This window comes from Podarcis pityusensis, assembly GCF_964106645.2.
Source record: "Podarcis pityusensis genome assembly, chromosome: 15".
Classification (NCBI taxonomy): Eukaryota; Metazoa; Chordata; class Lepidosauria; order Squamata; family Lacertidae; genus Podarcis; species Podarcis pityusensis.
Genome location: NC_138040.1, coordinates 41957260 through 41980920, shown reverse-complemented (window position 1 = coordinate 41980920; position 23661 = coordinate 41957260). Strand labels below are relative to the sequence as shown.

The 23661-nt window shown below is 44.7% G+C and overlaps 1 protein-coding gene across 1 annotated transcript in view; it reads left to right on the top strand.

Moving 5' to 3' along the window:
- Positions 1-23661, top strand: part of DOCK5 (dedicator of cytokinesis 5) — a 148170-nt gene that overhangs the window by 17851 nt on the left and 106658 nt on the right. Inside the window, exons 2-3 of the mRNA XM_080982316.1 lie at positions 20272-20355; positions 22839-22879. Of these exons, the coding sequence (XP_080838442.1) occupies positions 20272-20355; positions 22839-22879 (125 nt within the window). The remainder of the gene's footprint in view (positions 1-20271; positions 20356-22838; positions 22880-23661) is intronic.

Sequence of the window (23661 nt, the reverse complement as noted above, 5' to 3'; positions counted from 1 at the left end):
ACGTTCCTCTTCAGCCAGGCATTTGGCAGGTTAACATGTTTGTGTTTTTATTATGTATTTTGTGTTTAAATCTTGTATTCTTATGCTGTGAACTGCTCTGAGCTCTTCGGATGAAGGGCGGTATACAGGTTTTAACATCATCATCCACCGCCACCACCTCTGTAGCACTGGAGGCTGCTCTTATTAGGGTGACTGGGGCTTAGCCTTTCCCCACTTGCCTGTTTTCTTCCCTGCCTGCTTTCTTATGGTCAGAGGTTGGCTCTGCCTGGCTTCACCTGCTGCCAGCATTCCTGCTTTCTGCCTTTCAGTCGCAAAGGGCACTAACCGCTGCTGTTCTATAGATAATTCTCTTGCTGAGCCCCAGTGCCTCCGTAGATTTTATTGCCTATGAATTCTTGGGATCAGAGCTGTGTAATTTGAATAAGGAAGTTTATTGTTCAGTTCAGAAACTTTGACCTAATGATAGCCAGCACCTTCCTTAATCAGTCACTTTTGTGGGTTTCACCTCACCACCTTTAAGCAGCCTGCCATGTTCAGATTCACAACAGCTAAAGGTTCCCCACCCATTATCACCTACGCATGAAGCAGTGGTGGCAATTACTGGAAATTCCACGCAGGAGAATTTTGGGTGGGAAATGTGAGGCAGGTTAGATGAATGGTTCATGGCACCCGATCGTGTGGTGGTTTTTTGGGGGGTGGGGTGCTAGCTGTGACGTTGTATTTTTACCGGCAGTGTTCCTATTCTTAAAAAGAAAATCCACAAAGTTCCCAGCCTGCATTTGATTTCTTTCCTGGAGGCTGTCAGAAGAGGGATAGAGAGCATCTTCCCTCCTGCAGCTGTTGGCATCCATCTGTCTTGAGAGACAATGGATTGAGGCTCCAGGGGTGAAGTCAAACCACTGCATTAGCAGCACCAAAGTGACTTCTCTGGTGCACAAGCCTGGGCAGTGTGTATGAAAGTCCTGGGCTGCCCAGATGACAAGACCCCTCTCTTCACCTCGCTAATGTGGTCCAAAGGAAAGGAAAGCAATGCGTTTGGCACCCACTTAGCTGAAGGAGTTGCTGGAAGGAGGTGTAAAAGGTGCTATCCAACTGCCTTAGGGTCTCCACTCTGGATTTGTGTAGGGTTTAGCCTTTTCTTTTTCCAAAGATATACCACAAGGCAGCATAGGTTTAGAGTCAGAGTTTTCCTTCTCCTAGATGGACTACCTTCCCAGGTGGATGAGCCTCATCTGCCCCATACTTCCTTCTATACTACATGCAGAAACTGCTTTCTTGACCATTGGACATACTATTGGTCTCATCCACTCAATCTGCTGGAGCCTGTCTTCGCATGCAGGGGAAGTCCCTAACTCATTGAGGGTTTGAGAGCCATCAGCTACTCTCCTGGTTTAGCCAGCCAGTCTACGCCATTCCCAGGGTGTAGCCACTGTTGCATGCTGACAGCTTCTAGGAGCCACAGGTGAGAGCTGAATGGAGGGTGGGAACCAAAGGTGGATAAACTACCCCGGAAGGAGCACAACGTGTCCCCCACCAGAGGTACTACCCCTCCCCTAGCACCCCAGACATTCCCATCCTGCAGTAGCTCACTGCATTTCTATTCTGTGCACAGACCAGAGACTCTGCTCCTCTTCCACTAGTCCACCTAAATCACCTGCATGGGTTTCCATGCACTTGCCTCCACATAGTGCCATCTCACAGGAGAATACAAGGCTGACTTATGTTTACTTGCTTCAAAAGAGTGATAACGTAGATGAAAGCCTCTTTTGTTTTTTAAATCTTAAGTGAAGCAAGTCAGTGCCTTAGGTGGGGTGGTGTCCCTAAGCAAATAGCCTCTGCCTGTCTTTTTAGAAGCAAATGACACAGGAGCCCTCTGGGGGCAGAATCCAGCTCCATCCGGAGAGAGACCATGTTGAGCATGTGCTTGGATCTCATCCTTAATGAATTGGCTCCTGTACGTGTTGGCTATAGAAATTAGGAGTTTGGGATATTCAGAATCTGTACTTTAGTGTCTTCATTGACTTGCTGTTATCTACCTCATTTCTGCATGTTAGGGATGAGCCTGTAAACAGCAGTCAGAGAACTAGGAGCCAGAAATGGTGTCAGAGCTGATGGAGGGACAGAAACACACCACAGCCAGGAAGACCTTGTTGCCCAAACAGGAAGTCTTTTAGAGCCTTTCGTACCCAGGAGGACCCAATAGCCAACTGGAGTGGGTAGGTCCAGTCTAGACCTTGAGAGCACTTTACTGCCAAGAAGATGTCCCAAGCTGAGGTTCTGATAGATCACCACTCAGAGCAGCCCACAGAGAACTGAAAGTACCCTGGGAACTCCTGTCAATGTGCTTCAGTACTCCCCTCCCTGTTTCAATTCCTGTATGATCTTATTTTGTTTCTTCCTTGTGTCTCATCCCAGAAAGAATGCTTTATAAGCTCCTGGGCTGCTGGATATTGGCTCTTCCACTAACACCCTTTCTGAAGTCCCTTTTGTGGTGCCTCCTTGTCCTGCATTTCTGTGAAATCGGGTTAGTCAATGTGGCACCCTCCATAAGTTGTTGGACTCAAACTCTCTTCAATCTTGAACATTGACCATGCTGCCTGGGGCTGATAGGAGCTCTAGTCCCAAAAGCACCTGGAGGGCACCAAGTTGGGCATCTCTGCTGTATTTAGGAACAGAGGAAGCTGTCTCATGCTGAGTCAGTCTGCTGGTCCATTTAGCCCAGTATTGTACACTCTGGCAGCTGACATCCAGGGTTTCAGGCAGCAGTTTCCCAGCTTTTTCCTGAGGATGGGAGGGATTGAAACCTTGTGCATGCAAAGTGCTAAGCTCTTTCATTAATTCAGGAATAGCTAACCTGGTGCCCTCCAGAAATTGCTGGATTCCAAGCTCCCATCAGCCCCAGCCAGTGTGGCCAGTGTTCAGGGATGATAGTTTCTGTAGTCCAACAATATTTGGAGGGCACGACATTGACTCTCCCTGTGTTAATCCGTTCAGCAGAGGCCAGTTACGCATTCTTAGGGAGGGGGAAAGAAATGTTCCCTCTTTCCACACTCTCCTTGCTCCTCATAATTGTGTGGACGACCAGGAGAAGAATAAAGGTCAAAATAAGCAAATATGTGTGAGAAACCTTCCATATAATTAAGGCATGAGAGTAAGTTCAACTCAATGGGCCTTTTATCTGAAAAGGTCCGTGTTGTAACTCACCACTTAGGTATGTGCTGTATACGGACAGTTGTACCTCGGCTCCCGAATGCCTTCGGAGTCGAATGTTCTGGCTCCCAAATGATCAAAAACCAGAAGTGAGTGTTCTGGTTTTCAAATGTTCTTTTGGAAGCTGAATGTCCGATAGGGCTTCTGCAGTTTCTGATTGGCTGCAGGAGCTTTCTGCTGCCAATCAGAAACCTCACTTTGGAAGATGAATGTTTCGGAAGTCAAACGGACTTCCAGAACGGCTTCTGTTCGACTTCCAAGGTACAACCGCATTTGGGAAAATCCGTTACATCTCCCAAATGGAAGTGGTTTTCCCCAAAAAAGGTGTGATTTTGTTTTGTTTTGTTTTTGCTTGTGTAATTGCAAACAGAAAGGGCTAAATTCATTCTAATTTTTTTCCTGCAGTGCTTGCAAAAAAGAAGATCTTCAGTTGTTGGATCAATGTGGGGTGGGGGGAGCCGTAGTTTGGTGATACAGCATCTGCTTTGCCTGCAGAAAGTCCAAGGCTCAGTCCCTGTATCTCCAGGTCAGGCTGGGAGAGACTCCTGTGTGAAATCCTGGACAGCTGCCACCAATCAGTACTGAGACAGTACTGAGTAGATGGACCAATGGTCTGACCCAATATGAAGCATCTTCCTACATTCAAAATTGCCTGCTATGTATGTGAAAAACTGGTTCAGTTTCTTGCCTCTGGTTCCTCAGTGTTAACCAAGTGGTGACCAATTTCTCTTCCTCTATGAAAGGAGCCATGCGCCAGCTGCTGCTGCTGCATGTTGAGTTGTGTGCCCCATCTGTACTAAAACAAGTGATCAAGTGGTTCTTCCTAATGCTCTGGACTTGACTTGAGGCACACAGGCCGAAAAGGATGGGCTGCTGGTGGTGTAAAATAGTGCCATGTTAAAGTTTGGTGCCAATAATATTATGTTCAAAAAATAATTTTTAACTCTGAACATTGCACAGTACAATCTCCTCTCCTTCCTTGGTGAAGTGCTTGCTAAGTCACGGAGAAGGATGCTGGGCTGCAGGTTATTTTATTTGAAGCAACACTTCAAGATTGTGATGGCCCTTTAAGAGGATTCACAAAATGGGCCCCTTCCCTGTTTTGGCCCAGCACTAACTAATTTGAAGTGTTCAAGGAAGTTCTGGTGAAGGCTTCTCTGCCTTCCTCCAGATACCTGAAATCTGGGCTGCTCCCAGCAGAGCACCAGCACACAGCATCCTGAAGCAGTTGCCCGGGCCCCAGCATCTCAACAGGGCCCACGGCAAATGCCTGCCCTATAACCACAGCTCCGTTACAATAAGTGGTGAGCAGCTGGCTCAGGAAGTATCGCTTAGGGACATTGTGGGAAATTTAAACAGTGGCCTGCTACCAGGAAAGAACTTGGAGCCACCATTTTAATATCCCACAATGCCTCTTATTGAAGTTGGGGCAATGTGGAGAATTAAAAATGGCAGATCCACTGGAGGACTGATCCTTGGCACTTCTTTATGGATAAGCTAGCAGCTCTGGGGGGCAGTATCATAGAAGGTGGTCTCCAGACGGCAGTTTGCTGTTGGCTCCCTCAGATGCGGAGATAGTCTGGGTTCAGGGGCCTTGCTCTGTGTGTCCTCTCTGAAGCGGGCTGCACTAGGGGGACTGAAACTTCCCAGCATGCTCTGGGGTTTTGTGTGCATTAATTTGAATGAGGAAGCGCACAGGTAGGAATTGTAGATGCCCACCCCAGGTACTGAGGATTTTGTGTCCAAGAGCATTTGGAGTTCGCACCATGCCTGACCATTGACCATGCTGACCATGGATTTCACATTCCTTATCTAGACCATGCATAAAGGTTTACAATTCCATTAGTTGTGGCAAGTGTACCATTCTTCCTCCCAGCAAGTGTGACAAGCTCCAAACTTCCTTATGATCTTAGATAGTTGTGTTGTCCTTCTGAGCACTGCAGAACCCAACACTTCTCTGCATGCAAAAGGTTCCAGGTTCAATCCCTGACATCTCTGGATAGGGCTGGGGAAGAATCCTGCCTGAAATGCTGCAGAGCCACTGTCAGGCAGTGCAGAAAATGCTGAGCTAGGTGAACCAGTGGCTTCTGACTCTGTATAAAGCAGTTTCCTATGTTTGTAGGAACAATTCCCAGCCTGATCTTGGCTAGAGGTGAGAGCAGTTCCTGGCCTTGCGCTGCATTTTGAAGGTGCAAGGTAAGCCAAAATTTGTGCACCCCAGGCATGCACAGATGATGATTGCCCACTTTTTGTTTTTAAAACTGTGCAGATTTTTCTCAAGCTTTACATTCTCCTTTTATGGCATGTGGAGCAAGGGCTCAACTCCCTCCTGGCTCTGTAAAATTCTGACTGGTTGGCAGTCCTACATAAGAGCAATATATGATTAAGGAACACATGAGGATCTCAAGCCCCATTTCTGGGCAGACCTTCAAAATGTAGCGTTGCTGGCAGTTGGATCTTAACCTGTAGCCCTTTTTTTTATTAAGTACTGAGCTGAGACAGCCTTTTTGATTCCCCCTCCTCTTTGTGCTAACTGGTACAAAAGCAGAACTGTCCCTTAATCAAGGCTTGTGAAACAAGGTATTTCTCCTTTTTTTGCTGCAGGATATTTTCCCCTTCACAGCTGACTTTGCATTTTGAGAGTGCACTGCATAGTTTTCCAGTAACAACTTCATTAGGCAGCGCTAGGTGTGCCCCTTCTTAAGGTGTAAAATGCAGGTGTTATAGATATTAACTGGTTTCCTCCTCCTTTTTTATTTTAAAAAAGTATTAGAAATATACTTAAAAATGCACTAAGGCCATAAGAAGGTGTCATAAAATGAATTTTGGATAATATGAATTTAGGATAAAGCAGCCTTCCCTCAGCTGGTGTATTTCAGAAGAAAGCAGGCTGCACTAGGGAGACTGAAGCTTCCCAGCATGCTCTGGGGTTTTGTGTGCATGGGTCTGCAACTCCCATTGGCCCCAGCCAGCATGGTCAGTGGTGAGCGGTGATGGGAGTTGTAGGCTGAAAAGAAAAACCTGGAAGGCACTGTTGTGGGAGGATAGATTCACAGAAGTTTCAGGCCTGTTTTTCTGTTGCGGAGAAATTATAAGTGTCTGATAAATTTTGGAAATATGCTGAGTGAATAATCTCCCAGGGTTTGGGAGGATGATGGGTTAATGGACATAAAACCCAGTATAGGTTAGTAATGTTGATATAATAGTTAAAAATGCCGCCTTAAACTGAGTGAAACCAGCCACGAACCTTGTGAAGTGTGTATGTCTAGGTGCAATAGCTTTCCTATATACTTGCATTTAATTGGAGCATATCCAATAGGGCACACTCCATCAACTTAGTTCTCTCCAGATGTTTGAGACTACAGGAGTTGTCATTCTAAACCAGGCATAGGCAAACTCAGCCCTCCAGATGTTTTGGGACTACAACTCCCATGATCCCTAGCTAACAGGACCAGTAGTCAGGGATGATGGGAACTGTAGTCCCAAAACATCTGGAGGGCTGAGTTTGCCTGTGCCTGTTCTAAACTTCTGGAGGGCACCATGTTGACTGAGTATTTCCTCAACTTGTAGCTGATGGGAGATCAGCATTCTGAGTTGAAGCACCAATCTTTTTATGGGACGGTGGGGAAGGAAGGGAGATATATCTTCAATATGCAGCTACTGCATGTGAGCTAGCACAGTCCTCAAGTTGGCAGGAATGGAAGATGGAGGAAGCTTGTCCTCTCCTGCTCCGGAGGGTGGGACCCGAAACCAAAGAATTTGAGTTATGAGAAAGGAGATTCTAACTTAACATCAGGAAGAAATTTCTGACAGTAGGAGCTGTTTGACAATGGAGCGGTTTTCCTCGTGAGGTTCTGGACTCTCCTTCCTTGGAGGTTTTTAAGCAGAGGATGGATGGCCATCTGTCAGGGATACTTTAGCTGAGATTCCTGAATTGTAGGGCGATCGACTAGATGGCCCTCAGGGTTCCTGCCAACCCTATAATTCTATGATTTAATGTGTATTTAACCAATATTTAATAATGATCTCATATTTAATTTCTACTTAATTTGAATTTGATATGTGCTGATTTTGATGTTTTGCGTAAAAATTATTGATTCCAGCCAACTAAGTTCTTCCCATAGTAGACCTATTGAAACTAATGATCCTAGCTTAGCCAGGTTTATTAATTTTAGTGAGTCTATTCTGAGCATGACTCTTGTTTGGTACAACCTACTTAAAATAATCAATGATGTTTTATTTTTAAAATTTATTTTAAATATCTTATTTATTCGTTGAAAAACCCTTAAGAAAGTAGAAATGCGTCAAAATCAGTAGATATTAAATTTGAATTCAGCATATATTAAATTATACAAAAGTGGAAAGTTGTAATTAATATATGTGAACTACAAATTCAGTAGACGTTAAGCATAAATTTGTTAGTTTAAATATATATGTTATAGCCCACTTCAGCTGGGATGGGTGAATCTCTCAATTTCCATTTCTCTCAGTTTCTTATTTTATAGTCTTTTAATTCACTTCTCCACATCAGATTGCATTTTTAATATAACCTTCATCAACGTTCATCAGCATTTTGGTGTGAATTTCTCCTAATTTGTATGCATTTTTGCCTAATATAATGCATTTTTGTTTGTATTTATATGCACACCTTCCCCAAGTATAGTATGCATTTTTGCGCGTATCATCTGGCAGAGGTGCCAACTTGAATAAAATATGATATAATTGATCACACGACATGGCACATGCACCCTATTTGAATGGGAATTCCCCTTAACTTGGGGGGGGGGCTGGCTCAAATATTTTATTGGGGGGCCGAAGGGACCTTGGCCCCTGGAGGTGACTCCTGTGTCATCTGGTTAGGGAACCGCACTGCAAAATTTGAAGAAGCGTGGAATGGAAAGGTTGGCTGCATTTCAGTTCTCCCATTGTTTGGGAAACTGCAAATTAAGCTGGTTTTCAATCCAAACTGAATCAAATTTCCTACCCAGCCGTATACTTCTGTGAGGTCGATGACTTGACAAGGCCACACATTAGAAGTCATGGCTAAATGTGAACTTCATCTCAAAAAAAGAGAGATTTCCCCCGTTCAAGTCCAACACTTGACCACTCTATCACGTTGACCCACAAGTTACAATAGCTATTGTCTGCTTCTCCTCGGAGCCTGTTTTTCTCCTGGACAATGAGTTCTCTTTTTGGCTTCTCCCCTCCCACCCCCCTGCCACTGGCATAGCTATGAGGAGGAGGGAAGGGTATAGCAAATAAGGGTCTTTTTTGTTTGAGGAACAGTGCTGCTTAAAATGTGCATTGAAAAAAAGAGGCAGAGCAAGCAGGATTTCAGAAGTTCCCTTTGATTGGTCCTTGGAGCAGGCTGCAAGCATCGTATTTGCATCATGGAGTTAGCATGTGGCGTGCTGGAATGCATGGGCCTACAAGTGTGTTCGCCACTTAAAAAAGAGATTCTGGCTGCCACTGAGCACGTTTGTGGATGGCTGGATAGATGCCACAACCGTCCACTAACTTGGCACTTCAAATAGATATTGAAAGCCTAGATCATGCTTGAAAGTTTCCTCTTCATGGGGAGTGCCAGCTGTGGCATCCCCCAAAGCAGGCATTACTTCTTCACACAGCACATAGTTAAATGATGGATTTTGCTCCCAAAGGAGGCAGTGAGGGCCACCAACCTAGGTAGCTTGAGAAGAGGACTAGAGAAATACACGGAGGAGGAGCCAAGATGGCTCTGCTCTGCCTCTACAGTTGGAGCCTGTAAAGCTTCTGAACACCAGCTGCTAAAAACGACAGAAGGGGAGAGTGTTTTTGCACTCAGGTCCTGTTTGCTGGTTTCCCACACGCATTTGTTTGGCCACCATGAGAACAAGATGATGGACTAGATGGACCATTGTCCTGATCCAGGAGACGTTTCTTATGTTCATACAGTGGAGGAATAATGGAATCATAGAATTGTAGCATTGGAAGGGACCCTGAGGACCATCTAGTTCAGGCATCCCCAAACTCAGCCCTCCAGCTGTTTTGGGACTACAGTTCCCATCATCCCTGACCACTGGTCCTGTTAGCTAGGGATGATGGGAGTTGTAGTCCCAAAACATCAGGAGGGCCGAGTTTGGGGATGCCTGATCTAGTTCAACCCCCAGCAATGCAGGAATATGCAGTTGTCGCATATGGGGATCGAACCTGCAACCTTGGCGTTAGCAGCACGATGCTCTAACCAACTGACCTATCCAGGCTAATGGAAGAACATGACAGGTCTCAGGGCAGTTCACAGGATAAAATCATAATATAAAACACAAAATACGTAATCAAAATAAAAACACCCAGTTACCCCCCCCCCCATTTTAGGTGCTTTGGGCCACGAGCAAAAAAAAAAAGAAAAAGAAAACAGTGAGCCACATGGTCAAACATCTGGAAGTAGAACAACATAACGAGACATAAAGCTGTTGGTTTTGTTCTACATGGGCTAAAGCAAAGAAAAAAGAACAAAAATGGGCTGGTGTGCCAATGTAAAATGCATCCAAACCGTGCAGCCTATTTGCACTTGGTTCACACACAGCCGCCACCCCATCCGAGTTTTCAAGCTAAGGGTGATAAGAGTTCCTTTCTGAGCAAGCCTCCCTGCCTCTCCACTGGCATTTTGGCTTGAACCGCTGAGAGAGAAAGAGAGAGAGAACTGTCCCGGGCTTTCTTCTCAGAACAATGGGCTGCATTGATGGCCTTCTCACTCAGCAGCTCAAACCTCATTACATCTTTCAAGCAAAGGAGTCACGAACTGCTCTATGGCAGGGGGAATTATGCACTTTTCAGCCATGTAGTTAAAGCTGGCATTTGAACACCACTTTGGGGAAAAGGGTTGCTATGCAGGCCATTGCCAAGCTCCAGCCAAAACAAGAGTGACTTTCTTTGGGGGAGGGGGGAAGTGCAGAGAAAAACAACCCCAAAGGAATTGCCCAAGGAGATGGTCCTTTGCTGGTAACAAAGGCCTTTTGATCTTCAGAGGAAAGTTTTTGGATACTGTGCCCCAGACCTAGGGAGCCTTCTAAGGGGTTATTTGTCAGACACAAAATAAGACAACACACACATACAAAGCCATGCAATTTTGAATGATGTTCCCAGCACATGAAGGGAGCTGAAATTAAGCAGTGGATGAGGCTGACATTTAACTGCTTTGTGTACATTTGGACGGATTGCTTGGCTTCCCAATAAATCAGAAATAAAGCTAGGAAGATTGTGCTATCCCTAGTTATGGCTGTTGGTGAATAGTCACTGTTCTCATCTCATATGCGTCCAAACTTTGCACAGAAATATCATAGCCATTCAGCACTGCTTGCATTTTGTGTCCTTTTAGCCCCCACAGTCTATAGCAGGGGTAGGAAACCTAAGGCCCGGGGGCCAGGTCCAGCCCAATCACCTTCTCAATCCGGCCTGCAGACAGTCCGGGAATCAGCATGTTTTTACATGAGTAGAATGTGTCCTTTTATTTAAAATGCATCTCTGGGTTATTCGTGGGGCATAGGAATTCATTCATATATATTTTTCAAAATATAGTCTGGCCCACCACATGGTCTGAGGGATGGTGGACCGGCCCACAGCTGAAAAAGGCTGCTGACCCCTGGTCTATAGGTTTTCCTCTTTTTATCTATGTATCATAATCAACCAACAGTGATCCCAGTTCTCTAAGTAGCCAATTGGCCCCATCCATACACAAGATGGAAATACCACCTTGGAGGGAAACCAAAGTTTGGCAGAACGCTGGGGTATGATGGAGGAACTTACGGGGGACAAAGGAATCTAGAACAGCTGAATGAGAACTGGGCATGCTCAGTGGGCACGGAATGCTGTCTGACTGTTGAGGGCTGGTGGGTAGAAAACCAGTTGAGAATGGGGATGGAAAGGAGTTCCTTGTACAGACACACTTCACACTGCCCCATCAGGGTAACACTCCACCAATGTGGGCCCCATGCCCACAAAAAAATGAAATCTGATAAGCTTCAAAGTGTCACAGGGCTGTTTTTCTGTGGAGCATCACTGCAACCTGGAGAATGTGGAAGTGTCCATTTTTAAAGACACAATCACATGGAACCTTCAAAAAGTGCCAGAAGTACAATAGAGGCATTTTCAAATCTGACATGCTTTTATTCCCCACCCCTTCTAAATGGGAGTAACCCTTTTCTAAATAAGATACCATGCCTCCATTCGCAAATCTACTTTTACTTGGTATGTCCCAGGCTGACCACCATAATTATCTGGGGCAGCACTCTTGGTGGTCCTCCATGGACCAGAAGCACAACTCATGTCAACAAAGAATGGAGCCTTCAGTGCGGTGAACCCAGCTCTGGGTCTCCCTTCCACCAGAGGCATCACATTGTGCCTGCTGTACTTCTGATGCCTGGCCAGAATGCTTTTATTTCCAGAGGCCTCTGCACCATGAATGGTGTTCTGATGTTTTACGCTCCAGTTTCTGCATGGAAAAACTAAGGAGGAGGGAAGCCTAAGCTGCCTTATGAGGACTGAGCATGCTCAGTGGCCATGGAATGCTGACTGACAGCTGGTGGGGTGGAATTCAGTTTCCTGAAAGAGGGTGTGGCTGGCTGGCTGACAATAATCCTGCAACAACACTCCACACTTGTGCAGGTCCCACTTGTTCTGTTGTGGTTTCTTTATGAATTTATTTTGTTTCTCATGAATTATTTTATTCTGTTTACCTAAAACATAAAGATGGAGCATGGTGGACAACTCTAGGGACCACTCTAAGGAAGGCATTGGGAAGGTTGTCACCATAAATAGAGAGACCAATACCCTACAGCCTCACTGGCTCCAAAAGATGTTTGTGTGTGTGTGTTCATGCGTACCAAGCACAATCTTGCAAGACTTTCTAGGAGTGCAACCTCTCAGCAGCTTTCAATACCACCGACCATGGTATCCATCACAGTGCTTTAAATGTATGGTGTGAATGAGACCTTAGTCAGATTATTGAGCTCAGTATTTTTGGCTTTGACTGGCAGTGTATCTCCAGAATTTCCAACAGGTCTCTCCCAGCCATACCTGGAGAAGCCAGGGATTGAATTTAGGATCTTACGCATGTGAGGCAGATGCCCTACCTCTGAGCCAAAGCCTTAAACCAGAGCACTGAGCAGTCTTATTTTGAGTTGACTTACAACACCTTACAACAGGTGTGGGCAACCTTTGGTCCTCCAGATACTGGGACCAATTGCCACCCTCTCCTGGCCATTGGCCATGCTTGCTAGGGTGATGGGAGTTGTATTCCTACAACATCTGGAGGGCTAAAGATTCCCTATACCTGTGCCTCTCTTGTTTGCAAATTAAAAACTCTGCATGTAGCCAGAGGTAACTGACCCTCCTTGATTCAACCCCACTGAGGAATCTACCTGTGCCCCTTGGCTGCCTTTACCTTGTGCAATCCCAGTGGTTGCTGTAGGTCATAAATTTTTACTGCTGGCCAGCTGCAGTGTTTGTCCCTTTGACCTTCCCTATCAGGGAATTCCACAAAGCCTATATATTCTACAATCTGTATATGTACTTAAAGCAGCTCCCAGCTCCCAAATTGCAAGCTAAACAAGTGAATAAAAAGGAGATTGTGGGTTGGTAGGTTTGGGGAGTGTCCAGTTTTTCAGCCCCCCCCCCCCCATTAAATCATCTAGGCTCCCAAATAAGTTGTGCACAGCATTTTCTTTAAGGGAAATGTGGAATGGAGAGCTGGCGTAACACAGTGGCTCAGATATGAACCAGAAATTCCCAGGTGGACATTTCTAACACACAGCGGTGCTAGGTTTAGGCAGTCTGTTATCCTTTCAGCATTCAAAATTATCCCCATATTGCAGTTGAAAGCCTAGGTCACATCCTTAAAAAAGTAAAGGACCCCTGACAGTTAAGTCCAGTCGCAAACGACTCTGGGGTTGCAGCTCTCATCTCGCTTTACAGTACTGGCCGAGGGAGCCAACGTTTGTCCGCAGACAGTTTTTCCAGGTCATGTGGCCAGCATGACTAAGCTGCTTCTGGCGAACCAGAGCAGCGCATGGAAATGCCGTTTACCTTCCCGCCGGAGCGGGACCTATTTATCTACTTGCACTTTGACATGCTTTCGAACTGCTAGGTTGGCAGGAGCAGGGACCGAGCAACGGGAGCTCACCCCGTCGCGGGGATTCGAACCGCCCACCTTCCGATCGGCAAGCCCAAGGCTCAGTGGTTTAGACCACAGCGCCACCCACGTCACATCCTTACCATACACTTACCATACATTTAAAGCACAGGCCTTTCCCCAGAGAATCCTGAGAACTGTATTTTAAGGGTGCTGGGAATTGTAGCCCTGTGAGGATTCTTAGATGGAAACCATGGCTTTTAAAGTGATATAAATGTGCTTTAAATATATGGTGTGGATGTGGCTTAAGGTTGAGAGGGTTGCACAGGGATAGCCAAGGTGGTGCCCGCTTGATATTCTTGCACCACAACTTCTGTCTTCCCTGACCATAGGTCATACTGGCTATGAGTTGTCACATTGCTTACTCCTGGGCTAGCTTCTTGCCTAACCCTGTGGCTCACTGAATGAGTGGCAGGTGTGAGGTTTTTAAACGGGGGGGTCTTCCTGGTTCATATCTCACTTCTGTCACTTGCTGAGTGTCCTTAGGTTCAGTAACACCTTTTTAGTTGAATAATATGTTTCTAATCTGGGCAAGATGCCTACTCCCATATGAAGGGCAGTCAACACCCATATTCACTGGCCCATGTTTTAAAGTCAGCTTCAGAGATCTTACTTGTGTGACCATTTCTAAGATCAGTTTTGGCTGACAGGTGCTAGAGATAGGGCCTTCTCAGTGGTGGCTCCTATCTTATGGAATTTCCTTCAGAGAGAAAGATGCATCTGGTGCCATCAGGTCAGGATTTTAAGGATGTTTTGAAAACTTTCCCTGGTTTTTAATGAATAGTTTTGTTGTATATGCTGCTGCAGGTGTTTTTTTTTTATTTTCAGTTTTTGTTGGTGACTATTGAATTTAGTTGTTGTGTTTTGACTTTTTTATTGAAAACTGTCTGAATTCCATAGGTAGAACTTATTATTATTATTATTAGTAGTAGTAGTAGTATTTGGTGCAAGAAAAATGTAATCTTAAATACCCAAACTTCGTTTTTAATTCTGTTCTCTCTCACACACAAAATCAAGAGAGCTGATGTAATGCACATAAAACATCATTCAGTGTTTATACCTGAAGAGAGCTCTGAACTTGCCAAGAGACTGGTGTGTACCAGACACCAGTAGTAAAAGCTCCCAGGGGGGAAAATCCTGGCAATTTGTTTTTCATAAACTTGCATGCTACTAGCTGCCTTAAGGATTTTATATACAGTGACTCTCTGTTCTCATGGAACAATCAAATGGATGAAACTTCATTGCTTTGTGTTCTGCCCCAGTAATGACTTGCATCAAAGCTATGTTTTGTTTGCTCACAGATAGTGACTTTTGGAATGTGGAATCTTCCTCTGTTTTACAAGTGAACTGATTTTTAGGGGTAGGCAAGCCACTGGCCTGCTAGATCTCCTAATTTGTTTGTGTTTTACTGGGAACCTGGGGTTTGCTGGGTGCAAAATAATGGATTGGGGTGAGGGATGTACATGGATTGTTCACACATTACACTGGAAACAGGTACAGTTGCCTCTACAGATGCCCAAGCATTTGTGTGACTGTGGACTTTTTGATTTGTACAGCTCAGCTGTTGGGTACACAGACTGAACATTACAATTCCACAATTGCACAGTGCAACTGTTTGTGTGCTGTTGTTGAGTGCAATGTGTGAACATCTCTACAGTTAGAACGGGGGCGGGGGGGGGGCAATGACGACATGTGGCCCTCCAGATATTGCTGGAATGCATCTTCCAGCGTCCACGACCATTGACCCCCGATATCTGGCGTGTCAAAGGTTCCATATCCCAGAGTTGGAAAAGGGTGTCTCTGAACACATGCTGAGCAAAAGAAGTTGCTGTAGTACCTGAGCCTTTCCCTTAAGCTTTCTCTCCTCTGAAATAGCCAATATCTTGGGTCATATCTGATTCTCTGCAGAGGGTATCTCTTTTGAATCCCGTCTCAGGGGAGGCTCATCCGTTAGGGCAAATGGGGCGGCAGTGCCCCACCAATTTCAGTCTGCCCTCATCCAGCCTCCACCTGCCTGGTTTCTTCCATACAGCCAGTTCAGTGTTACAAAGCCACATCCACACCATACATTTAAAGCAGCATCGTGCCACTTTAAACAGCCATGGCTTCAGCCAAAGAATCCTGGGAATTGTAGTTTGCTAAGGATGCTGAGAGTTGTTGGGAGACCCCTTTGTCCCTTTCTCAGAACTACAGTTCCCAGAGTACTCTGGGACGAGGGATTGATTGTTAAATAGCTCTGGGAATTGTAGCTTTCTCGGGGGAATAGGGGTTTTCTAATGGTTCACAGCACCTTTATCAAACTACACTTCCCGGGATTCTTTGTGGGAACCCATGGCTGTGTAAAATGGTATCATAGTGCTTTTAAATGGATCATACAGAAGGCGGGGGGGTCTGTTTTTTCAGTGGAGGCTGGTCTGTTAGGGCAAATGGGGCCCGACCATTTACAGATCTTTGGAGAACAGGAAGACCAGCACCAGAAAGGTTATTGTTTTTTTAACTCCTGTTTTGCTTTAAGGCTAGATTGTTGATGTTGTGATCTTTTTGTCACTTTTCAATTTACTGACATGTTCTGTACTTTATATTTGAATCTCCAAAGCCCCGAATTTTGATCTTTTGAATGTTTTCTGAGAGCTACTTTGGGCACAGCTCATTGTGGAAAAGGGGCATTTAAGTAAACTCAATCAATCAATCTCAGTCTGCCCTGAGCCACTCCCCACCTGCCTGCCTTCTTAGTTCCAACCAGCCCCATTTTACAAGCCTTTTCTTAACCCTTGCAGAACTTAGCAGGGAGGGGGATTGTGGCACAGCCAGAATTTGTTGACTCAGCCCATAATGGACTCTGGCTCTGCCTATTGTCACCCTCCCTACCTGCTGCCCAGCCCGTTCCAGGGAGCACCAGTCCCCACTAAGTCTCTTTTCAGGTTAACGTCTTTTCCTTTCCTTTCCTTTCCTTTCTGCTGGATTTGCAGAAACTCGGCCTTGATTAAAACCACATGTCTTCCCTGTCAGGGTTTCCTACTAGGAAATGCTACATTTGAAAGGATATCTAACTTCTTTTGTGTTTCAACATGTAGCTTTTGGGGGGCAATTCAAAGTGGATATGACAACCTCTGAGATTCACAGCTTTTCATTAACAAGAAAGGAGTTATGCATGCACTGCTGAAACGAGAGCAGGGTGGGCAATGAAATAATGAATGTGGTGTTATATGCAGATTAAAAAACCCAATAATTTTATTCTTGTAAAACTGGCTATTAGGACATTGTTCAGTTCAGGGGACTTTTTTATGAGCTGTTCCTGGTTCAGACGAGTACCCACTGCTTTTGGGCAGGCTTCACCAGCTGGTGCCCTCCAGAAGTTTTGAACTAGAACTCCCTTCAGCCCCAGCTAGTGTACTGATGGGGGCTTGGGGGGGGCATATGCCAGTGCAGAGGCATGGCATGGTTGTGGCCAGGGACAAAAATAGGCAGAGCAAAAAACAAGAGGTTTCTCTGTGTTCACACACACACACACTCCTCCATTCAGGTAAGCAAGAGGCCTTACCAGCCAGGCAACATCATTCAAGGAGGGTTTGAGGCACACCCAGGGCAGGATTTGGCCTGGGGTGGGGCCAAAACCTGCGCAAAGTCCCATGGGTCAAGTGGAGAGGGCTGGAGTCAGCCCTTGAACTGAGCTTCCCCACCTCTGCAGCCAGCTGTAGTTTGGCTTCTTACCATGTGACATGTGAACCAGGCCAGTATCTGTTTAGACTGCAATTCTCTATTGTTTTTACAGACATTTTTCTTGATAAAAGGGTCTCCTTGAAATGTGTTGGGAACCATCTGTACTTGTGCAGCTATCTTTTAATATATATTTTTGGATTTTTTTAAAATGACTCTTATCGATCCCCACTGTTTGTGTTCCCGTGTGAATCTGCCCTGAGCATATCCAGAACCAAGGAAGGGAAAATAATAAATGATAGCAATTATGCACAATTCTGTTAACACTGGAGTTATTTTAGACACATGCGTGACTCTATGATTCTATGAGGCATACAAATGATTGGAAGGAAACAGGGTGTGTATTACTAGCTAAAAACACAGCTAGGCCATCATTTTTCTTAATTTGGATTGAAGCTGGTTTCGGGAAAGTGCATAAAATGCAAAATGCAGTATTTAATAAAAAACAGCAAGATAGATACAGGTTGTGGCTAACGCTCTGTATAAACCACTTCTAAGACCAATATTGGGTCATAGAGTAAATGGGAGTGTGTTTAAAGGCTAGCATATGTAGAAACTTAAAATAACTGCATTTTGACCCAGGCCCCGTCCACTGGGAAGAATCCAAGCAGCTTGTTTGTTGCCATATTTGAAAGGAAACTTGAGTGTATTGTTTCCTGTGTGGTAAACCACAGTCCATTTGTTTATATTGGCTCAACACCAGGAAGTAATATACCTCAATATAAATGCACCTGGTTCTTGTAGATTGGTGCATAAATGTCCTCAGAAGCATGTGTTTTTATTCTTCTCCCATGGGGATATATCATTGTCAAAGCCTGTCTGATGAGGAGAGGCCAGTCAGAGTTATTTCTGTACAATCTGATTCCTGCTTTATGCAGGCGGAGTGGAGGTGACACCCACACCAGGCGTGCAAAGCGCTTGGCTTCCCCCAAGAATGCTGGAAAAAACTGGCCTGACCGAGTTTGCTCACCGAGTTGGTGCCCAAGGAGGGCCTTGAACTTGGCGAGTGTTGCCTTGTCTCCAGGAGGCTCAGTGGGAGAGCATCTCCTTCGCCTGCAGAAGGTTCCAGGTTCAGTCTCTGGCATCTCCTTGTAGTGCTGGGACTGTTCCTTGGAGAGCGACTGCCAGTCAGTGTGCAGACAACACGGAACTAGATAGGAAGCTGCCTCTTGTAGAGTCAGAGCGTTGGCCTGTCTTCTCCAAGGTCCTCACATGCATTGCTCACTCATAACTTTGATCCTGTCAACAAGCCTGTGAGACTAAGAGAGAGAGAGAATGTGTAACCGGCCTTATGATTTTCATGGCTGGCTGAGGGAGAGTGTGTGTGTGTGTGTGTGTGTGTGTGTACACACCCCATCAACATTTCTAGGCTGGCTAGATTGAGAGATGGCTTTGGCCCAAAGTCTGGCGCCTGGTCTTTCAAGGCTTTAAAAATTACTCTTTGTTACCTCTTTAGGCTGATTTTTCTTTTTTCTTTTAAATCCCTCCTACAATAACAACTCTAAGAGCAAAAATGAGCCTTTTTTTAAAAAAGGCCAGTTTTATTTCACAGCAGAACGTTTTCCTTTTTCTCTCGGTAGCAGGTCTTGGAAACATCTGGGGAGTTCATTAGACTCCTGATGGATTACAAACAGCTGTGTGCCCTGGATTAAATGCTCTGGGTGGTGTTCAACTAAGTTTCTCTCAGAGTTAGACCTACTGAAATGAAGGAGCCTAGCTTAGTCATGTCCCTTAATTTCAAAGAGTCTACTCTTGAGTAAAACTTGGTTGACCGCAACCCTCTGTCTCCTTGCTTTGTTCTTAGCTCAAATCAGGGCTGGCACCAGACTTCAGGGGGCTTTCTCCCTAGTATCCACCAGGTGGGATTATTCTTTATTTCTTATACACTGCTCAAACATATACAGTGGAACCTCGGATTATGTACCGTCCGCCTTATGAATGCTTTGGGTAACAAGCTCTGCTAACCCAGAAGTAGATGCTCCAGGTTGTGAACTTTAGCCCAGGATGCAAGCAGAAGTCGCGTGCCAGCGGCGTGGCGGCAGCAGGAGGCCCCATTAGCGAAAGCGCGCCTCAGGTTAAGAATGGTTTTGGGTTAAGAACGGACCTCTGGAATGAATTAAGTTCGTAACCGGCGGTATCACTGTATACACTTACAAGCTTCTAGCATATCAGAACAAACAAAAATACCTACATTATATGAAGCATCATCTATTAGTTGCTTCCAATGCCTTGTGAATTCATCTCTCTGTTTGTTTATGCCTTCCCTGACCCACAAGACTGAATCCTGATATTTCTGAATTCCTGTTTCTCCCTGTCCCTGGTTTTATAATGCTGCTTTTCAGTTTTCAGAAGATTGCATCAAACTAAGTGTTACTCAGAATAAACCCATAAAGTTAATGGACGTAACTTAGCCACATCTGAGTAGAACTAACTTTGGAGACAACCCATTATGCTTCTTATTGCACATTCATGATGATTTGTGCTCATGATGGCTATCAGTAATAATAATAATAATAATAATAATAATAATTTATTATTTATACCCCGCCCATCTGCCTGGGTTTCCCCAGCCACTCTGGGGACTCTGGACTATCAGGATAGTCATATGCAATCCATCTTCCAATAAAAGTTTTTGGGAGTCGTGCCACTGCTTCATTCCCAGTCAGTGAATATCCTTCCAAAGTCCTGTATTTATTTAATACCACAAATATTCTGGTTTATGTTTATTTCACTCTTGTTGTGCTGTCGTTTCTCTGGACAGCAATCATGTGGTAGCATTGAGAGAAAAATCACAGGACAGACTAAAGCAGAATAACTGCACTATTATTGTTGCATAAGAAAGACCCCTGCAATAAGACACAAATCTGAAGGGACCCATTTGTTTTTATATCATTTTTCTATATTGCATAGGTTGTGTGTTGTTGTTGTTTTTACAGTAAGCAGTTAAGAAATCCTTTTAAATAAATATGGTCCAGGAACAGCCATAGCTAACTTTCAGTGTATGTTGAGGGGTGGCCCTCTAAAAATTTCCACAATACCCTGAAGCGCCACAGGGTGAGAATTTTTTAAATAGTGGCTTGTAGCACTTCCCCTGGCCTTAGGATGTTGGATACAGACGCCAGCCCTGATCTCAATTATTTACTGTTTGGTTCTGTCCCCCCCCCCCCTTTTCTCAGCCATCTACAATTATGATGCCGTCCAAGATGTCGAGCTGTCCTTGCAGGTTGGTGATACAGTTCACATCCTGGAGATGTATGAAGGTAAGCAGGCGCTGGATTGCTGGGATAGGTTGGGAGGGTTCCCGATTATATTCCTTCTCTGTTTACTCCAGATTTAAGAGTTAAATCTTTGGGGAAATGCCCTAAAAACTAGCAAAAAAGAAGCCCAAAGGCTGATGCATATACAAATGATTTGCTATGTTAGTTCCAAAAAATGTGTTTGGTAAGCTCCAAAGTAGATTGAAAAATATTGGATCAGCCATGTTTGTTCAGATATGGGAACATAGGAAATGGCCTTATACAGAGTCTGTTGGTGCCTCAGTTCAGTGTTGTCTAGAATAACTGGTAGTGGTCCTGTAGGATTTCAGAAAACGGTCTTTTGCAGCCCTAGTTCAGATGTCAGGGATGGAATTTAGGAAGCTGGCTTATGCTGAGACAGGCCATTGATCCATCATAAGAAGATAAGAAGAGCCTGCTGATCAGGCCAATGGCCCATTTAGTCTGAGATCATGTTCTCACAGTGGTCAGTCAGATGCCCATTGGACATCTGAAAGCAGGACCTGATTGCAACAGTACTCTCTCCACATGCAGTTTCCAGCAGCTGATATTCAGAAACTGATACTGCCTCCAGCAGTGGAGTTGGAGCATGGCCACCGTGTGGTCAACATTGTATTGTAATGCCTGCATCAGTATTGTCTACAAACTGATTGGCAGCCGCTCTCCAGGGTTTCAGACCAAGGTCTCTCCAAAGCCTGCTGGGGATTGTACCTGTGACGCCTTGCTCAGTGGAAAGGGTTTAGTTCTACATCCGTCATCACCATTAGCAGCAGTAAACTGAAACATCCTGACACAAAGCTCCTTTGGTAATGCTAGCAAGGAAAACCAGCTGCTTGCTTAGCACTTCAGCAAGACAATTGGTTTCTTTTCACTTTGCGTTGACCTTGACACTGGAGATAGGGAGACAGAGCCTTTGTGTCAAAAGAGATTATGTTGCTGATGGGTGTATTTAAGAGGAGTGTTTTTGTAGATTTGAAATGCAGAAGGGCCCAAAGCATTAGATGACCTTGCAAGCGGGGAAGAGAGAGGGAGAGAGGGAGAGAACATAAATCGCTGTTTTTCTGGGAAATTGAATGTGTCTTTTCTTTTCCCTCCAAAAAAGATTTAAAAAATTATTCTTAAGCAGATTTATTTTTCCTTTCTATTCTAGGCTACAGTTACGGTTTGACATTTGGTTATGGGTCACCACATGTAATGCCATATTAGCTATGTGGATATTATTTTAGTTCAATTTATGCACATCACACATGTACCCCAGAGACTTCGTCATTGAATTTTATTTCCATTAATTTCTAACTTCGCCTGACCCTATTGATGTGCAGTATTGATTGTACCCCTTATTAGGTTTTCTGTAGCAAAAGAGTTTTCCACAAATGCTTAAAAACTATTATTTAAAATAATAGCAACCACAAAAATAATTAGAAATAACAGCAGCAACAAAATAATTTATGTGAGCTGGTTCTGGTTTGGACAAGCTAGTGATCCTATGACATTGTTCAATTCAGTGAGGATTTCATTTATTTCAAGAGGCCCTGACTAATCTATTCGAGTTTCAATAATGTCTAATAAATCCACGCTGATAGCTTCTGATGATTCAGGTGAATTGAACCCTTAGCCTGTAATCTTGTGAACATCCTTCCCTGCGAGTAGGTCTCACTGAACTCAGCTGGGCCTGCTTCTGAGGCAGATATGTCTAGCATTGCAGCTGCCTTGTGCCATTTAGGGTTTCAGTCCTGTACACCAGCTTTTCCCATCTTGTAGCCCAGGTTGTTGGACCACAACTCCCATCATCCCTGGTTGTTTGCAGTCCAGCATCAGTGGGAGGGCACCAGGTTGGAGAAGTCCACTGTATACAACTACTTGGAAGTAAGCCCTATTGACCCCAGTGATGCTTACTTTTGAGTAGGCAGGATTGCAACCTATTTTGTGTTGCTTAAGGCTGTAGCCCTGCACATGCTTCCCTGGGATGAGCTCCATTGAACATGGCAGGGCTTACTTGCAAGTAACAATACATTGAATTGTACCATTAGAGGATCCCAAAGAGTGGTCTGCAGACCACCAGTAGTCCATGAGCTTTATTCGTCTGGTCCCTGGAAGTGACAGTGGTGGTGGAGGAGAAGGCTGGGCCTTCCTCAGAGGAAGGCATGGCAAGAGATGGTCACAAGTGGGGAAGAGAGCTAGTCAAGGCATTTGAAAGGAACTGAGAGTCAATACATGGGAATGAAGGAAGCATCAAGAAAGAGTAAAGGAAGCTAACGAGAGCCCATGCACAGCACATTACAATTCCTAAACAGGCAGAAAAATCATGACGTAGTCTGCCAAGACCCTCAGCCATTTTCAAGTGGTCTGGGGGGAGGGGAGTTTGACGACCACTATATATAAGGATCATTTATATTTGAACATTTGATTTCTGATGATAAAAGCACATTTTCTATCTTTCTTCTTCTTTGTCTCCTTCTTCTTGGCAGATTGGTACAGAGGATACACTCTTCGGAATAAATCCAAAAAGGTACTTCATCTTTCCCCATTCAGTTATGTGTTTATATTAAAATGCATCAGATCTGTTGTGAAAATGCTCTTAGTAAAAGTTTTGTCACCTTTCTCTCTAATATCTTCCAAACTTTGATGACAATGGTCAATAAATATTTCCTGAGTGGTGGGGGCTCTTCTGTTTTGTAGCCGTATAGCAAAAACATGAATATTTGATACTGGGTGATGAAATGAGCATTGTGAGAATTAGGGTGCCCAATTTCAGTGTTAATTTAAAAGCCCCCACTTGTTTCAAAATTAGTCTTCAGATTCTGTGGGAGGCACTGGGTGGAATCTGGAAGGAGGCAGGACGCAGCGAAGCACAATTTGCAGTGGTTAGTGGGTGGAATGTCAGAGCCGCACGTAGCTCTTCAGCTGCCTTCAAGACTCAGAGAAGCAAAACAGATTATGCAGAATAAATTAAGTCTGTGATGGAACAATCTCACATTGTTGGATTAAGCAAAGCAAAACCTTGTTACTTCATGATGAACAAACTGCAGATATGTTGCTTGGAGTCCACCCCGACTTCCAAACCTTTGATTAGAAACAAAGGCTCTTTTCGGGTGGATGCAATGTAGTGGGATCACACAGTGGGCCGCGCCCGCATCTTACGGTTGTCTGGTTGGTCTCCTGAACAGATCGTATTCATTTAAGCTCTGCATGCATGTTTTTGGGATCCTGCAGAAAAACAGTTGGACAGGCATACAGAAAATCCTCTGGGCAGTTTGTCAGGGCATACCAATTGAAGTTATGTTGGTCTGG